This window comes from Populus trichocarpa, chromosome 9, assembly GCF_000002775.5.
Source record: "Populus trichocarpa isolate Nisqually-1 chromosome 9, P.trichocarpa_v4.1, whole genome shotgun sequence".
NCBI lineage: Eukaryota > Viridiplantae > Streptophyta > Magnoliopsida > Malpighiales > Salicaceae > Populus > Populus trichocarpa.
Window position 1 is genome coordinate 11,773,772 of NC_037293.2, and position 19,384 is coordinate 11,793,155.

Sequence of the window (19,384 nt, forward strand, 5' to 3'; positions counted from 1 at the left end):
TTCATTTCAACCACAAATACATCATTCAAACACCCCTAAAACACCAAGAAACCAATATGTCAACCTAACAAACCCAAAAAAGATATATAACACGGAATCAAAACGAAAAAAATATTTTATCATTGACTTAGATTTGGTTTTTTAGGTTACATTAAGGTTTAAAACAACCACCATGGAATACCCTTCACCTAGCGGAACCCATCGACGCCAATTTTAACTTGTTTGGTGGTTGGAATCGTCGTCAGCGAAGAGATTCTTCTCTTCACTGAAATTCGATGACTCCTCTCTCTCATCCCATGAAAAAAATTTGAAAAAAGACGACAATGAAGTTTTGTATCAAAATGTAATTTTCTAAGAATTAAGGTGACCAATCTCCCGGTAGCAAAAAATACTGGGGACTAACATATATTTTATAAACAACTTATAAATTCATAAACTATGTTACCCGTGATTTTTACTATAGTCATTTGTTTTGCAATTTAAACCTTCTTCTAACAAAAAAATATTCAACTAGGTGTTAATTTTAGCTTAAAAAAAAAGTCAACTGTGGAGAATAAAATTTTTAAAAATAAATTAAAAAAAAAATCGATATTGCAATCTACAGTGACCCGTGAGAGAATGCGCTTTTAGTTTCTTTTAATGTTAACATAGCCCATTCACCATGATTGGATTTGTACCCATGGGACATCATTAAGGCACGAGTCTGCCTAAAACTTGACCCACCGGATGATATTATCTCACAATCAAGAATGTGACCACTTATAATCAAGGGCTACCATCTTACGTCACTCATATCCTCTAGTTCATACATTATTCATGGATATATGAATATTAATAAATCACCAAGTAACGAGTTAAATTCAATTAATTAACTCACAGGAAAGACTCTTGCATTTACTATTCCCACAGCATATAGCTTTCAAGATAATATTGCTTCTATATTCTTACCAGCTTGATTATAAGAGGATCCATTATACCAAACAACAGACTTGCTTTGCAAGAGTCTACTGATCATGATCACCAACTTGATTATCCTTCTTCAATCTTTAAAGCCGGTTTGAGATTGTGGTAGTAATTGCGGTTTAAAGTGTTTTTTTTTAGAAATACATCAAAATAATATTTTTTTTTAAAAAAATATTTTTAACATCAGCATATCAAAACGATTTGAAAATATAAAAAAATTAAAAATTTAAAGGAATATGGTTTGTATAATACCAGACAGACTTTTAAAATTCAATAAACAATTTTGAAAAATCCTAAGTTTTATAGAAATTTGCTTCGTACAAACACAATATTTAAACTTGGTCCATGACAAGACAAGAAAATCATCATGAAGTGATGATACATTTGATTAACTTATAAAACAGTATTTAAAAATACAGTTGAAATTATATTTTTTTATTTAAAATTATTTTTTTATATTTTTAAATTGTTTTGATATGATAATATAAATTTTTTAAAAAAATAAAAAATATATTTTTAATATATTTCCAAACAAAAATAATTTTAAACCAGAACACTCCAAATCTCTGTCTGTATAGACCATAGACACAATGTTATTTTTTTCCTTAAAAGGACAGATTACAGGATATACTGAAACCAAGAAATATAGACCATCCACACTAGAATAGTAGAGGTTCCCGAATAAACCTGCTAAAGTGCAAGGAGTCCTAGATCATATCTGGGATTGCCCAAAGAACCCATGAATACTCCACGTGTGAAAAATAAAAAGTAAAAGGACTCGAATAGAAACCTTTACAAAGTATGGGTACTCAATTCAAGAACCAATAGAATCACGCAGAGTTAGCATTGAGTCACGCCCTGTCCATTTTAAGATTAATAAAAAATACCAATCGAAAGTATGCAGAAAAGAATCACGCCAAACAATCTGCAAGAAAAAGGACACCATCACTCTACATTTGCACAAGAGAAACGCCCAAGAACGCAACCAAGGTGACTCCAAAAAATATAAAAACAAAATTGGTCACACTCCATCGGTTACTTTAGCTACGTCCATGAATCATTATCCAATTAGATTACACCACGTATACGATGAGATGGCAATGAAATGCCACGTCACCAACAGGCCAATCAGCACCCAACACAACAACTCCAAGGAAAAGGCAGAAGACACAGGTCATAAAAATCAGAAAAATAAGAAAAATCAACACAAAGACCAAAAACTAGACCCAAGTTTGCCTTGCTTGCCTTGTCGTTCCTCTCTCTTTCTCTCCACAGAATTTTCGTCTTGTTTTTCTCTCTATCTCCTGCGATCTTGAATGGCATGCAAAGAAGAAGAACGGTCGAGCAAGTGAGAGCTGAAAGGGGAATAATCAATAAGCAGCAAAAGGGGTTTCCTTTCTTCTCGTCTCAACAATGGCTTCGTATCAATTCTTGAACCATCCCAATCAGGTACGTGATTCTTCTTGCTTTATGATCAATACTACTACTCGCCATGGATTCTCCAAGTCTCAAACGTGCCTCCAAAAGATTTTACACATTATTACTTCATACCCACCTCAAGAAATCTCAAAAGAAGCATCTTTGAATGGTGAAATTCTTGGATTCGAAGAGAATAGAGGTACTGGCATTGATTTGAACATGGGTTTGAGTCCTGCTTGGTCAGAAGCTAATGATCATGAAAATCAATCACCAGAGTCGTCGTCTTTGTTAAGTGCTAGTAGTTTTGCTGAAAAGGGTTTAAAGAATGATTCGTCCACGGAGGTTTTTACGGCTGACAAGAGTTCATCAGAAGGAGAATGTTGTCTTAAGGTTGTTGGGGACCAGTTTGGTAGAGATTCTCCTACAATTCAAGCAACTGGTGAAGAATCTCAGGTGGTCGATGAGACAACCATAGATATTTCAAAGACCACGAATTTCAAACACCTAGCCAATGAAATCAAAAGCAAAATAGAAGTAATCAATGATGATCAAGAGATGGCTAAGGTCAAAGAAGAAGAAACGAAGAAAGTACCAGTCAAAGTAGTGGAGCCATGCCACGGAGAAAAGAACGAAACCAACAAAGATTGTTTGGATCTTCTTATCGAAGCTGCAGAGATGGTTTCGGGTAATTCCGAAGATAAAGAATCTGACTCAGATAAACAAGAGGAGACAAAAAGGAGTCGCAAGTGTAGTTTGGTGGTGGATTTGTATGAGGATAACACATCATCACCTGTTATAAGATCCAAAAGAAGGAGAAGTCAGGTGCTGCCTCATAGGTACAGAGACAGCTCGGTTCTTCTAGAGCCGTGGAAGCGGCTGCCAAAACCACAAAAGGCAGAAACCACGGCAGCCACGGTGGTTTCAAAGAAACGGAAGTCAAGGTAGAAACGAAGACAAAAGGAAAGAATATTATTGTAACAACATGTGAAAGTAAATGTGCAAATCTTTTTTTACGTGTTTGGTAATAACTGTTGTTGTTGTTGTGAGAATGGTAGGTTTCTGCGAAATGGCAGCAGAAGAGAAAAACACCTGTAAGATAATGTGATAGAGGAAGCATTACTTGTCGAATGTGGGAACAGTGATGGGTTTTGATTTCTTGTTTCTAGCTCTTAATTTTTTTGGTTTAGTTTATCATTGGTAGCAGGTGAATACACGTGCTTTATCATCGGTATATATAGTGTTGATGGTCATTGTAGTTATAGAGTTAACACTTTGTTTCATTGCTGATCAGTATTAATTATATCGATGCTTAGACATAGCCATTGTAGACTTGTCCATGTAGTTGGAGCTTATAAAGAAAGTTGTCTTTGGTAGTGTGTTTTATCTATAGCTACCTAGAGTGTGGATGGATCTATATCTATAGCTGATCGTAAAGAAAGTTGTCCTTTGTCAAACCAGTGATTCACTGAGTTCGTGCTTGGCTTGGACCAGGCTCAAGCCAGTTTGAGTTTGAATCGGTCACAAGAAAAGCCAATAAACCCAGGTTAATTCGTCGATCCATGAGTTGACCTTTAATCCACAACTCGGAAGTATGGTGTGGAGTGGAAGCTGGCTTTTGCTTTGTTATTTTTTGTTCCGTTTTTTTTTTTGTTTTTTCCGAACCTTTCTTGTCCTCTTTCCTTTTACACCGTTCTTGAATTTATTGAACAACTTTTCGAGCTGCAATTTTCTCAACTCGTGTCGCAAGGCAGAAAGCGAAAGGCTCGAACCCAAGTCCTATCGTGTTTCCCCTCTGCCGAAAAGAGTGCTGTCCATTGAATTCAAACCTAATCAGTGATTGCAATATTTCTCGCAAAAATAAAGAACTTTACCAGTATCTGATTCGAGACCCACTGCTAACTATTCAAATGGACCTCCAAAGTCATGCGTTTAAGTTGGTGCATTAAAAAAATATGCTACGTCTTGTTTGGTACATTAAAAATGCAATGAATCCTACAATTATAATTGATTAATGTCTTCAGCATGGAGAAAAGGTCAAATGGTCAAATCAGGAACAAGAGTATTTTATCGAGCTACTCGTGACCCTCATTTCTGTAATACTAGGTAGCACTCTGTACATGTGTGTTTTGTAAGGTGATAGATGATGATTTTTAAGATTGTTTTTTAATTAAAGATATATTAAAATTATGTTTTTTTTATCCTTTTGAAAAGCATATAAAATAACTTTGATTTAATGTCTTTTAAGATAAAAATAACTTGAAAAACACTAATAGAAGTCATTACGATGCTAGGTGGGCAGAACTGTTATCAAAACAAAGAAAAAAGAAAAGGAGAGTTGAGAAGGTTAGCACTTGGTGTTTTTTTTTTTTTTATTATTATTTTGCATATATTTTTTTTTCCCGGGAAGATATGTCGCCATACGCGCAGTTTACTCCATACAGTATCGTGTTAGTTTTTGACAAACACATACTCTGAATGATGAGTTAGGCCAATTATACTTTCTTGGTTGACGAGACTGAAACAAACAGTACCGAGTCCAACAAGATAAAGGGCAGTCAAAGAGGGGGCAAGGAAAGGGGAGAATTATGTTACTGTCACATGGCTGTTATTTGTAGACCCAGAATGACATTGTGGGCTGACAGGAATAAGACAAAAACTGGCAAAAAAAAAAAAATGGCAACAAATTTCATGTTGCAGTCTTATTCTCACCAATTTCCTTGTCAAAGACTGTGCCTGGAAATAATTTTAACACTTCGAATCCTTGAAGGAAATAAAGGCTTCTGATTCAAGGTATCCATTTCCTTGTTAAAGATTGCATGCATGGGGGGGCATCAGATAGCAGGTTTTTACAGCCCGGGCCTTTTCTCCAGGAGCACAGGGGGTGAAGTAGCAGCGGAGTAGAGTGGAGCAGGTCGGTTCAAATCTCCATAAAAGAGACTGGTACTAACTTCCCTTCCAAGACAACATGCTCCAAATATATATATATTGACATTAACAATTAATATTAAAAAAAAAACTAAAGAAGGAGGTTTCCTGTGCCCCTCCTCACGTGTTATTATTCACTTAAATAGTATTTTTTTCCTTACTTTTTTTTTATAATATATATATATATATATATATTTTTTATTTATTTTTAATTTTATCATTTGTTTATTGAGAATTTTATGAGGTTATATCATATTCATGACCTAAACCTCAAGTTTAACAGGTTAATTTGGTTAACTCGACTTTTTTTTTCCCTCAATTTAATCATTTAATACCTGGTTAATAGAGAATTAAACTTCATGATTTATTTTGGTATGTTTTTTATAAGATTATTCTTATCTTATGACTTGGGTAATAAGTTTGGCGAGTTTACTGTGGTTGATCCAGGTTGTTTTTATACTTTTTTTTTGTTTTTTTTTCAATTTCATCTTTCAACATTAGTTTGATTGAGAATTGAGATCTATAATTTGTTTTAATTTGCTTTCTATTTGGTTATCATGGTCTCATGACCCAAATCGTGGGTTTGACAAGTTAACATGGATTGACTCAGGTAATTTTTTTAATTGATTTTTTTTCAGTTTCATCGTTCAACATTAAGTTTATTGTAAATTAAGATTCATGATTTGTTTTGATTTACTTACTATGAGGTTATCATGATCTTATGACTCGGTATACGAATTGACAAGTTAACCCGGGTTGACCTGAGTCAATCCAATATGTTGTCGTCTTAATAATTATTAAAAAATTTCATCTTAAATATTTACTTTAAACCAAATTATATTCTTATTAATTATTTAGATTGCTTTTAAACTCACCAAGAAGACCGACTGAAATATAATGTGTATGTATATAACTGAATTCAAGAGTTGGATAATAATACCAAGTTAGTTAGAGAAAATGAAAAAAAAAAAAGTTCTAAAGTTTTGAGGACCAATTCGTAAATGAAGAAAAAATTGAAACATCTTTTCATTTAATCCAACCAAGCTGGAGTACTTGTTGTCAGCTTTAAATCCGTATAGTGGTTGCTTAATTTGGTAGAAAGACGAGAAAGAAATACAAGGAAAAAAGAAGAAGAGAATTCGTGAAACAAATCTAGAGAGAGGTGTTTTGAGGTCTGGATTCTATGTTCGTTCATATCTTTCAACGGAGTACTCTCGCACCTTAAACACCGCTCTCCAGCATCATATATAGCCCTTGAGTACCCAGAAACGCAGACACTGATTATAGAATTCTACATGGAGATCGCAGAGGCTTTCGCAACACATCCGGGAACGGGACCAACACTACTGCCTCTAGGCAAGTCGTCAACCGGCACAGGCGAGGATTATCGTTTGGATCATAAGCTGTGATTGTTTTAGGGGAAAATGCAAGCCAATGCTTTGTGCTGAGGAGGGGTCTTGTTGTAGCTGGCGTGCCAAGAATTCAAGGGAGAGATTTGGCGATTTGAATTCAGGAATGGTGTTTGAATGTTACATGGAGACACGCAGGAATCCGATTCTGAGCATAACCTGCAGGACGTAGATACTGATAAAGAAGGTCCCGTGCTGGCAATGAATTTGTACGTGTCTACCACCCGATCCATAGCAGGAAGTTGCAAAAAAGGATGAGATATAGGAGAAAGCCACCACTTGGATACAGATTTGGACTTGAATATATTCTTCGAGGGAAGTAAGTATAATGAGAATCAGCATGCACGAATCGATATTTATATTTTACTCGTTTTTATCAAATACAAAATTTAAATATTTTTGTTTTATTTATCCAGTTTTGAGTTTTTATTTGAATACCCGTTATTTAAATATTATTTATAGTGTAACCTCGATTAAAAAAGTGATATCATATATTATATTATATTTTTTTTAAAATATAAATATTATATATGTGTGCGTGATACAAATATCTAAATATTTGTAAACATCAAATTTTACTTGGCTTAGATTTTGAATAGTGTTTGATAATATTCGTATTTTATTAGTTAAATATCTTAAAAATTTAAATGGTTTAAATTAATATCTATCGGGTTTAATTTAAATTATAAATATTTTTATAAAATCTCATCACCATATCACAATTCAATAAATTATCCAACTTGATTATAGACATACACATGCCCCCCCTCTCTTGCTGCTGCTGCACTCTCTGATCCCAGTCTCTTTTGATGCACTGTCTTTCTTTCCATGACTAGTAATCTAGATTCATGTTTTCCTGTTGAGCCGGGGAATACAATAATAATAATAATAATAATAATAAATATCCAAATCTCATTATATATATATATATATATATATATATATATATAATAATAATAATAATAACAAGGTTGAAAAGCAAACTAAATAGAGAAGTAACATAGAAAATACCTGTGTATCATTTTAGGAATCTAGGTTTCTTGGCTTCGGTGCTGGTGTTAGGGATATAAGTGAATAAACTTACCTGTGTAAGAGTTTAGTTTAAACTAATTTGTTAAGATATAATTGGTTGAATTGGACCTGCAAGCAATTTTTTTTTTTAAAAAAAAAAACTTGAAAATAAGCTTATCTATGAGCTTGTAAAAATTTAAAAGAAAAAATAATTTGTTTAAAATTTTATAAAATAAACTTGTTTGTTAGAATAAGAGATAATGAAGTTTGTTACAGTTTAAAATCTTAAAAAAAAATAAAAAGCACTGCAACTATGAGAGACATCCAGAATAATTAGTTCTTTTTCATCCCAAAAAAGTTAGAAAACCCTATGAATGTTAAATAGAAAAATATAAATAGAAAACTATTCCCTGCAAAGTTAGAAAAACAGAAGTAATCTAATAATATTGAAATAGAAAACCCTATTAATTGAATATGAAAACAAGAACAATACAAAAGAAATTCCTTAACTGGGAAAGAAGAAATAAAAAAATTATTTTTTTAAAAAAAATTCTACATCAATCTACCTGGATTAAAAGGAACTCATCATCAAATTCAAATTGTTTGTGAGGTGGGATCTTTACTATAAAAAACTTGTTGCCCGTTATGAAAGCGTCCATCATAATGTTTTTTTAAAGTAGAATCTCCTCATCCGGAACTCAATGATTTTTTACACCTAGGACACTTAATACAGTGGCGGAGGTAGGGGGAGGCTGGCAGGGACCCGAGTCCTTACAAAAAAAAATTTCCCAGCCTCTTCCTTTGTAAAATATTTAAAATTTTAATTTTTTTAAAATTTTTATTTTAATTTAGCCCCTCTTATTTTTTTCTTCTTGCTCCACCTCTAACCTCATAGTAGATTTTTATTATGTTTGTGTGAGGTATCCATCAAGAATCTCATGATTAAGATTTTCAATGATAACTTACAATAGCTATCCACCAAGAAATTAACATAACAATGAGTAACAGATGATGAAATTTGTGAAAAGTCAAACCTTTAAGGATCAAAATCATTTATTCGAAACATCTAAAATATTTATTTTTTATTCATTAAAGTCTCATTTATTAAAAAAATTATTACAGCCCTTTATAAATAGAAAAACTAGAAAATCTTATAAATAAAAAAAATAAAAATATTGAATAAAAAAAGCATAACAATAGCTAACCATAAAAAATTATTGAGTTCTAGTATCAATTAATGTATCCAAGAATAAAAGGTAATGAAATTTACTAAAAGTCAAAACCTTGAAGGACCAAAATCATTTATTCGAAACATAAAAAATAGTTATTTTCTATTTATTAAAGTCTCATTTGTTAAAAAAGTTATTAAAACTATAGTTATCAAACCCGATCCAAAAATTGATCATAGTTATCAAACCCGATATGAGAATTGACCCGGTCAAGGAGCTGGGTTACACGGATCAATCTAGAAAAATTAAAAAAAATATTTGAAATTTTAATATTTCATACGAAAAAATTAAGAAATAATCCATGTGAATATAGACTATACATGTTGTAAATAATGAAATTTAAAAGATTATTTCAAAATATTTTTTATTCCACATTAAAAAAATACTATGTTATCCTTTTAAGTTGAGATATTTAAACCAAAAAGATTTTTTATTTTATATTGAAAAAATATAATTTTTTTCTTGTGAACATAGAGTACATAAAATATTATTGTAGTATTTACATAGTGAAACTTTGAAAAGAATTAATAACCAACTAAAAACAAATATACAAAAAGGGTCTCTAGTTAGGAGAAAAAACACATTAAAAAAAAAGGTCTCTATCAGGTTTTGTTGGGTCGCTCGGCTCATGGGTTAACCGCGTTTTTGCTCATTCTGGTCTTTTACCTTACTCGGACCAGTTTAGCTATCAGGTCAACCCACCGAGTCGGTTCAGGTTTAATGACTGTGATTAAAACCCTTTATATATATAAAAAATAGAAAACCTTATCAATAAAAAAACAAAAATATTAAAACAAAAGCATAACGATACTAAATAAAAAAATAAAAAAATAAAAATAAATTTCCTAAACTAAAAATAAAGGGATAGTAGTAATTTAAGAAATATTTATTTTTTCGAAAAGCTATTGCATCTTAATCAAATATATTTTTTAATGAAATAAAAAAAATATGTATTACACTAAGTTTATAAAATATAAATATTTATTTAAAAATTCATGAAATATACTATTTTTGTAAATAAAAATATGATATTAATTTTTAAAAATTAGTTTTAAGAAAACACCATGAAATCACATCAACCATTTTATTTATCAACATTTTGCCCATTTTTATCACCAATCCATCGAATTCGAAAACAAAAGGTAATTTTACCAAAAAGAAAAGTGAAAAACAACTCTCTTCCAGATTAAAAAGAAAAGACAGTAAAACTGTAAGACTGAAAAATAAAAATAAAAAATGCTAGTAGTAACGGACAAAAATCCCCAAAACCCTTCCCACTTAAAAACACCTATCCATTTCTTACGCTTCCCTCCTCACTCATTTCCTTCTTATCCTCCAAACATGGCCGGCGATAACTCAGCAGACCAAACCACCGACTCACCCGACCCGAACCCACAAGAAGACCCAAATGCTGATACCAACAAAGACAACAACCTCTCTTTTTCCTCGTACTCCGACTCCGACTCCGACTATGACTACGACTACGACTACGACTACACTCAATCCTCCACCAACCAAGAGGACGGCGTTGTCACCTACACCAGACCGGGAGATGAAATCCCAGAATCGGAAAACACACCGGAGAAAAACATTGCGCGGTTCGCGGATGTCTTGGAGAGCAAAAGGATGAAGAGGATGAAAGAAGAAGAAGACAGAAACTATGTTTTTTACGAGGATTTGTTTGATTTTCCAAGGGACAAAGAGAATTGGAGGGAAGAGGATTTGAAGGAGCTGTGGGCTGACCCTCCATGGGAATCTACGAAACCAGGGTGGGACCCAGTGTGGGCAGATGAGGAGGATTGGGATATTGTTAGGAAGATGAAAGAAGAAGGGAGAGACCCGCCTATTGCACCTTTTTACGTGCCTTATAGGAGGCCTTATCCGGTGATTCCTGATAATCATTATGATATCTCGAATCCGAAAGCTGTTATTGAAGAACTGGATAGGATTGAGGAGTTCTTGACTTGGGTTAGCTACATTTTCGAAGATGGTAGCTCGTAAGTGCTTGTGAAGCTTGCTCGTTGTTGTGTTTTTTGTTTTTTGGTTGTGTTTTGTTACATAGGTTTTTGTTCATTTTTTGATAATTTGCTTTGTGGTTATAGCTGCGTTGGTGATATTGAGAGCAATTGGATGAGTGGTTGGTGATTTTTGCTTAGTTTATGGTGGGATTTGATCTTGTAATTTTTGTATAAATGCGTTAAAATCTGCGTTGGTGTTCTTAGAGGAATTGGATGCACGATTATTCCAGTTTTTTGGATGGGGTTTCGTGAGTCTATGTTCAATTCCTGCTGATTATTTTTGGTGCAAAGAAAACGGAGTATGTTGTTTCGTGTACTGCTTTGTTACGCGTGGTTTATAATTCTTCATTCAATTTAAGTTGTTAAAGGTGATAAAACCATGGTATGCTTGCTAGCTTGCAATGAAATTACACACCACAAAGCATTCCCTTAGTTTTGAGATGATTTCAATGGGTGATAATCAGATGATTCAGTTTGTTTTTCGATTTTGAACTCTTCATTTGTTTGTCTAGTAGCTTAGGGTGTGGGTGTGACTAATGGACTGGATTTTATTTATCACAATTATAATTTATGAGGTTAATAGAATATGCCTTTAATTGCTCATGTACAGTCTGGTCTGAATGTATATTTGATCCTTTCTATGATCTCTCCATCCTAGTTCATCACATGAGAATTCTTTTCACCTACTTGTTATATCGTGTTTTGGATTTGTAAAGGTATGAAGGCACTGTTTGGGATGACTTGGCACATGGCAAGGGTGTTTATGTTGCTGAACAGGGGCTAGTCAGGTTTGTACTCTATCTTAAAAGTTGCACTTGCACTTATATTTATCCATTGGAAAGTTAACAGAAAAGTGACACAATTTGATGTACACTGTCATCAAGAAAATAGAAGTGCTGATGCACTGCGATTATAGTTCTCTAGCTAGTACGTGGCATGTTGTTATCAAATATCCAATATAATTTAAACTAGCGTGTGAGTGTCTGAGATTTATGCCTGCATTAAAAGTACTTTTTTAGAAACTAAGAACTTGGAGTTATGAAAAAAAAAGGAAAGAAAAAGGAACACGTGGCAGATAATTATTTGACTTCATCCTAGTCTTTGAATGATCATTGTGATTTAGCAACCTTGGAAAAAAGAGGAAATAATGTTGTATGGTAGATGTATATAGGAAGCTTCTCCATAGCTGAAGAAACCCCTACATGATGTGCAAAGACTGTATTTAGGCTCCTTGGATGCAATTTAGTAATGAAAATACATGTTGTTTCAGCACTCCCCCCCCTCTCCCTCCCTCTTTTTCTTTTTTTTTTCGTAGTAAAGTCAGAAAAACTCCAAGCTTACCAAACAGTTTATTTTTTCATATGCTGTTAGAGAGCTTGCCACTTTCACATCCCCTTTTTGTCTAGATTTTGATGTGTATTAGGCTCCATAAATTTGTAGTTGATGCTTCAAACCAGGATAGAAACACTTTAAAGCTCTATCTATCTATCCATCATAAAGAATTTGCTTGGCCTATTAGCAATGTGCCTTCTACTCAGACTTTTATGATATTCCCTTGCTGTAGGTATGAAGGTGAGTGGCTCCGGAACAACATGGAAGGGCACGGAGTGGTAGAAGTTGATATACCTGATATAGAACCTATACCAGGTTCCAAGTATGTTCACAATCCATATCTCTTCATAATCATAGTATGATTAAGGTGTGATCTTTTTCCAAACAGAATAAATAACTTGAGTTGGTTATGACTATCTTTTCAGGCTTGAAGAAAAGATGCGTGCTGAGGGAAGAATTATATCTAGAGATTTTATGTCCCCGGAGGACAGGAAATGGCTGGAGATGGATATTGAAGATAGCATGCGTCTGGCTGGAGGGCAGTATGAAATACCTTTTTACGAGAATGATGAGTGGATTAGACAATTTGGGGAAAAACCGTAAGTTCTTTGTATTCAGCTGTGAGTTATTTTTGTTTTCTGTTATTGTTAGATTGGTTCACATCTTTTACCCAACTTTTTATGTTTTTCAAATCTTCAACCTATCTTAATGTCAATCCCATTGCTTGCATAAGTGCCTGGTTTCTTCCCTTTATCTGAGGGTCAATGAGTTGGGCATGCTACTTTGGTTTGAACTTGAGATCACGTGCGTTGCATCCTTTCAAAGTTTCCTTTAAAATGTAGTTAGAAGCTGCTGCACACTTAGTCTTAGTAAGAGCAGGAAATTGTAAACAGGCCTGCTCTTTTAAGGTGAAGATGCTTCTCTATTTCCATTTTCCACACACATTTGGTGTTTCTGGTACCATTGCCATGACCCATAAAATCCCAAAGAGGTGAACAAAACCAAAGTTGAATTTCAAGGTCACAATGACAGCATTGGAGCATATGTGTTGACTAACTCCTCGGGCATACCTCCCATCTTACAAGGATCCATCCGAAGGCAATGAGTCAAGGATTCTGCTCTCCAAGCTGCTAGAAGTGATGGCCCTATAATCCAATGACTCCCAAAAACTGAAAAGATGGAGACAAACTGATAAGCGACTAGGCAATGGAGTAATAGATGATCATCAATTAACCATCCTTTTGATGCCAAGTGATATGTTTTTTTGTTTTTATTGGTGTCAGTATGAACGATCTTTATCTATACAATTATCTTGTCTAAAGATAAAAGAAGTGCTACTGTATTGTATGAATCTTTTGGTTTTTTCTCATAGAAGACATGAATTTTTATTTTGGTGAATGCATGTTTCATGTGATAATTAATTAATGTTGATAGTGTTTCTATGTCAGGGAGAAAGGTCGGTACCGTTATGCTGGTGAATGGAAGCATGGCAGGATGCATGGTTGCGGTGTCTATGAAGTCAACGAGCGCACCATATTTGTAGGTTCATGAAATATTAAAACCATATTTCAGAGCTTGGCATGTATGTAATTTTAATGCCAATCTGTTGGAAGGGTCAGCACAAACTTGAAATAATATCTGAATCCAATTTTTCTCCGTTAGTGCTCCATATCATAAGAGAGTTGATATTTCAAGTAACAAGTGGCATAGTTGGAAATGATTATTTAAGACTTGAAATTAAATCAAACCCATTAGCTTGAAAGTATGCACCGTGGTGATAGAAATTTCATGAACACAGATATGCACAACCAATAAATTTGATGTGTGTAATTGGTCTGCTCTCTTTTTTTTTGTGTTTTACAACTCTTAATATTTCAGTAAAATTTCCATTCCTGGTAAAGTGTCAAAGTAACTATTGCTTGGTCACTTGTTGCCTGGGTGGAAGCCATGTGTGTAACCACAAAGCTGCAGGTGGAGTCTTGAAAGCAATTATTTCATGCATATATGTTGAAGGATATACTGTCTCCAAACCTTCCTTCCCAGCACTGCACTGTGGCAGGACCATAACTGGATAACGACTTTTTTGTTTTTTCCATTTTAGTTTCATGAAAGAGTGACCCCCTATTTTTGGTGTACATACAGGGTAGGTTCTACTTTGGAGAGTTCGTAGAGGATGCTACTGATTGTGATGAAGACATTTCTGCGGTATGTTATCACTTTCTTTTAAAGGTTAAACTTTTCTAAGATATTTCTCTTACAAAAAGGTCTTACAGGTGCACGCAGGAATAGCTGAAGTAGCTGCTGCAAAGGCTAGGATGTTTGTCAATAAACCAGATGGAAGTATGTCTTTTTTACTCCAAATATTGCTTTTAATGGAGAGTAGCAATAGAGTTACGAAATAGTAGCAATTGAGTTACAAAGTAATGCATCGACCGGGGCTGGAAAGTCAGGGTTTGACTTTTTTGTTATGTGGTGATAATCAATAACTGATGAAATATAATATCCATTTTGTGTAATCACGTAGATTATACTCTACAAATTGATGGACAACACAACCTTGGTCATTGATTTAGAGATGCACATATAATGGCTGACCAAGGTATATGCTGTCATATCTCTCAAAAATATTATCGTCATGGCTACAAAGTCTTCTTGTTAGATGTTGCTGGTTAAATGTTCTTTGGAGACAGGATTCAAGCATTCAAACTAAGCATCGTGACATCGTACATGTTGAAGCATGGGAATTGGGAATGCAGGATATAGCATTGGGTTTGAGCTTGCTTGCTTGAATGCTTAAGCTTTTGTTCATCTTTTAGACATCCATGTTTCCCCTCACTGAATTATGACAATTAATGCCTCTAATCCCAACTGTCACTAGATTTATAACTGCTAACTTGCCATTTGCAGATCCAATTTTCTATTGTAGAATTCGTCCATAATGTATTGATTATGTGATCTCTCATTTATTCTTCTTTTGGTATTATGTTTTCTCGCAGTGGTTAGGGAAGCGTTTGGTCCGTATAGTGATCCTCAACATCCCTATTTCTATGAGGAAGAAGATGTGTGGATGGCGCCAGGCTTCATCAACCAGTTCTACGAAGTAAGTTACTTTGTTAACCTGCTTTTAGACTTATTTTTAGGCCATGGAGAGGATGAGAACAAATGTGCTTGTTTGGCAGGTACCTGATTATTGGAAAAGATATGCACATGAAGTAGATCAAGAAAGAGAGATGTGGTTAAATTCCTTTTATAAAGCTCCACTGAGATTGCCTATGCCTGCTGAGCTTTCATACTGGTGGGAGAATGGTATCATCTCTCTCTCTCTCTCTCTCTCTCTAGTCCTTGCGAGAAAATCTATGGAGCCCAAACCAGTTAATGAAGATAGTCCAATTAACTTGTTTTTAGGCTAATTGCTAGTGCTTTCATGGTTCAGTCCCAATGCTGCTTCTTCTTTTTTTCCTTTTTGTTTGGTGCTTACATTTTTACATTCGTTTGGACAGAGGAGACTCCTGAATTCATTGTTCTTGACAAGGAACCAGAACCTGATCCTGAAGATCCATCTAGGCGCATATATACTGAAGATCCTGTCATCTTACACACACCAACTGGACGAATAATTGATTGGGTTGAGGATGAGGAACATGGGGTTCGGTTATTTTGGCAGCCACCTCTGAAAGATGGGGAAGATTTTGATCCTGATAAAGTTCAATTCCTACCCCTTGGTTTTGATGAGTTTTATGGAAAAGAGGAGGTGATGAAGAAGGAAAACATATGGCAGCGACTTCTAAAAAGAGCTGATGATGTGGGCAAGCTGGTGCGTGGTAAACTAGAGAAATGGACTGAAGAGAAGAAGAAAGCTAGCGAGATAAAAATACAGCTGTATGAAAAGGAACTTGAGTTGATAGAGGCTGAATTGTGTTTAGAGGAGACCATGGAAGACTTGGACGAGGAGCTGAAGATGAGAGAAAAAGAGGAGGAAGAGAAGGTTGAGATTGGTTTGCAGGGGGAAGAAAATACCTTTGTGTCAGCCCAACAGGAGGAGAAACCTCTCGCTAAAGATGAAGAGGAAGAGGAGGAGGAGGAGGAGGAGGAAGAGGAGGAGGATGATGTTACACCATCAAGTTTTGGTTCTGTGACCCAAGATGAGGACCCAAGAAAGAATGACCAGAAAGGAAACAGACCTGCAGGAGCTCCATTTTCTGCATCATCACTGTCATTTGCTTCCTGTAGTCTTCTTTCAACAGTAAGTTCAAAACTCCATGAATTCTTTTCCATGTGCTTAGCAGTCAGTCTGAATGTCCTCCAATGTTTAGAAGAAAAGAAGCTGTAATATGCGAGGTTTGAAGAATATCTGCTTTCTGATGCCTTACATTTCATTAGAAGGAAAATGTCTGCAATCCCGTTGATTTCTTTTTTTTTTCAAGTTACCTGACTAGTCCTGATGCATCACACAATCCTCTAAATATCCAAACCATGATTTTCTTTCACTTTTCTATGTAAAACGGTCACAAAGTATTTGTCGAATCTCAAACACCATTTGTTTGTTTGTTTGGAATAAATTGGTCAAGGGTTAGAAAAAAGAAAATAAATTGGTCAAGGGTTAGGAAAAAAAAAGCGCCTATGATGTATCAATTCATCCAAATCAGATGGATTGAAAAATGTAAGCTTGAAAGGTAGGATTGATCCTTCTTTCCTTCCTGGGGAGTATATCTATCCAACCAAAAAAGGTGATCTTTTTCTCCCTGTCTTTTCCTCCCTCTTCATCTATCCATCTCGTTTAGCACCCAAGTAAATGGGTTATGAGATTTGCTGTTCATCAACTTCTGGAATATTGATTGGTTTCCTCTGGGAGATGTATTTTAGTTGGACAATGCAAGCTGTTTGGTTTAGGCTAGAGTGGTTTGATGTTCAGTTCTGTGGATGCTTAGTTTTATTCTCCCATCAGGAGATGACTTGTGTTTTAGATGGACTTGCATGCAGTTATATGGATGTTCTTTTCTTTGTGAAGACTTATTTTTGTTTCTCCCCCTTCTGATCTGTTGACCGTTGCCTATACCTTTTCCACTGGCTTGACTTGATTTTCTCATTCGGCTGGTTTGCAGGTTCCCTCTAGGCTACAGCAATCGTTTTTAACATGGAAGAAAAGATTGCCGCAGAATGCAACTCCTTCCCTTTGTGTGGAGAGCCCTAATGACCTCTCTGGAATGGTTAATTCAGTCAGTTTCCCCCCAGTCCTTGGTCAAAAGGGAAGGTTGAGAGCTGAAAGTTGTGCAGATCAGAGGATTCAAGCTACAAGCCATTCCATCGGAAAGATGTCTCGGTTACATTCCTTATCACGAATTCTATCCCATCCTTCAGCTTCTGTGAACCCCAGAGAAAATCTAAAAAAGCCAAGAAAACAGAGGCATCCTTGGTTGCATGCAGCACCAGAGAGAGATTCAGACAGCATATTGTCATTGCACACACAATTGTATTATTTAGAATCATATACTAATACAATTAAATATGAGCCTCTTCCTCTCTTAAATTAGACAGGAATTCCATGATATTGCAAGATGGCCAATTTTGTAGAGACCACATTTCATTTTTTTGGCAAAATGTCTGTATGTACTCTGTATTTTGGTTTCCTTTGGATAAGGTGATGGAACATATGAGAATGCAAATTGTTGGAACTTGGAAGTTTGGATGTTTCTTGCCATGTACCTGTGCCTACTTTTGGATTTCCGTGGCTGCTGTGAAACCCCAGGGCTTCTTTCACGAGTGTTCTTTCGATGCAAGTGTTGGTAAATGATGCTTCACGAAACGTTTCTTATAAGTATCAGATGGAGGCGATGCTGTCAAAATGGGCTGGTGTGTCTTTACCTTTCGTTTTTTAGCAGTAGGATCCAACCACTAAAAGTAGATTGATTGTTCCCGCCCCCACCTATCTTCAACAGAATGTTGAAAGCTGCCTCAAGTCAGCAGCGGCTGCCTATGGAGACAGACGGAATATCAGCAATTACTGAAATCTCAAGAGTGCCTGTCTGCCAGATAGTGGCAAGACAGAGGGTGCTATATCTTTGAGTAATTGTTATCTTGGGCTTGTTTATTTCTAGTTTGATTGTGGCATCATAACCTCATCTAGGCTGGTCATGGCTCACATTCAACCGATCACTAATGCCCATTTGTGACTGCTTCGGCCATTTGTAATATCCATGCAACATATATACTAGCAGGATGGACATGGCTGCACCTTGTAGGTTCAATAATTGCCTATGAGAACCATTCGGTGTAATCAAATGGGTTTTTCTTCTTTGGTGATGATTGATGGTGAAGGCCATGTATCTCAAATCTTGCCAATCTCTAGGTCAATCAGTCAACTCAGACCCATCCCAAAACATTGTTTGGACAAAATATAAAAATTAAATTCTTAAAATTGATCCAGCTGAGCCTTATCTAAGCTTGGTTTGATCAATTGTATTATGGATTGAAATGTTGAGTCAACCAAGCTCTAAATTAACCCGTACTTGAATTTGATCAAGTCATCTTTTAACAGGGTTTAAAAATAAACCTAACTAAAATAAAAACAAAGAAATTATATATATATATTTTGTTGTAGAAAAAAATATTTAAACAAAAAATCAGTTATTCGTCCGTGAGTATAGAGTTGAGTTCCTCTAAAAGGATAAGAATGATGGGCAAAACATGTATAGTGTTTTATATTTTGAGATATATGAGACGGAGATAGAGATAATATGTCTCATGAATATTCTATTTTGAAAGAGTAGAAATTCATTCTAATACTGTTTTAGAGATAGATTTTTTCGGTCCTTGTCTTAGTCCTCTATCAAACACATTTTTGTTATTTATGTATATGTTTTTTCTATCCTATAACACTAACTAAACACAATCACGCTTATTTATTTTAAGCTCTTTATTATAATAAATATCTATCCCAACTAGGTTATGAATTTCCTTATTTTATTATTTTAATTTTGTTTATTATCACATGCTATCCAATGGAAATTCACTAACACTTCTCTTGCTTTTTTTCAAATAAAATATAGACCAAGTATTTCTAAAGCATGAGGCAGTATTC

General features: G+C 34.8%; 1 protein-coding gene across 1 annotated transcript; it reads left to right on the plus strand.

The window, feature by feature from the left end:
- The first annotated feature begins 10,237 nt into the window (after positions 1 to 10,237).
- Positions 10,238 to 17,985, plus strand: LOC7478618 (protein TIC 100). Its single transcript, XM_024608635.2, has 11 exons — positions 10,238 to 10,953; positions 11,691 to 11,762; positions 12,539 to 12,628; positions 12,732 to 12,905; positions 13,755 to 13,845; positions 14,449 to 14,511; positions 14,580 to 14,646; positions 15,303 to 15,406; positions 15,486 to 15,612; positions 15,807 to 16,549; positions 17,409 to 17,985. The coding sequence occupies exons 1-11, from the start codon at positions 10,298 to 10,300 to the stop codon at positions 17,835 to 17,837; spliced, it is 2,616 nt and encodes an 871-aa protein (XP_024464403.2). The 5' UTR covers positions 10,238 to 10,297; the 3' UTR covers positions 17,838 to 17,985.
- Positions 17,986 to 19,384: the final 1,399 nt, after the last annotated feature.

What these genes read in the sequence shown, in the direction of transcription:
- LOC7478618 (XM_024608635.2), top strand. Translation starts at nt 10,298, where the DNA reads ATGGCCGGCGATAACTCAGCAGACCAAACCACCGACTCACCCGACCCG. An exon ending in GCTGAACAGGGGCTAGTCAG is followed by an intron (nt 11,763 to 12,538) that starts GTTTGTACTCTA and finishes CCCTTGCTGTAG; the next exon opens with GTATGAAGGTGAGTGGCTCC. An exon ending in GAACCTATACCAGGTTCCAA is followed by an intron (nt 12,629 to 12,731) that starts GTATGTTCACAA and finishes CTATCTTTTCAG; the next exon opens with GCTTGAAGAAAAGATGCGTG.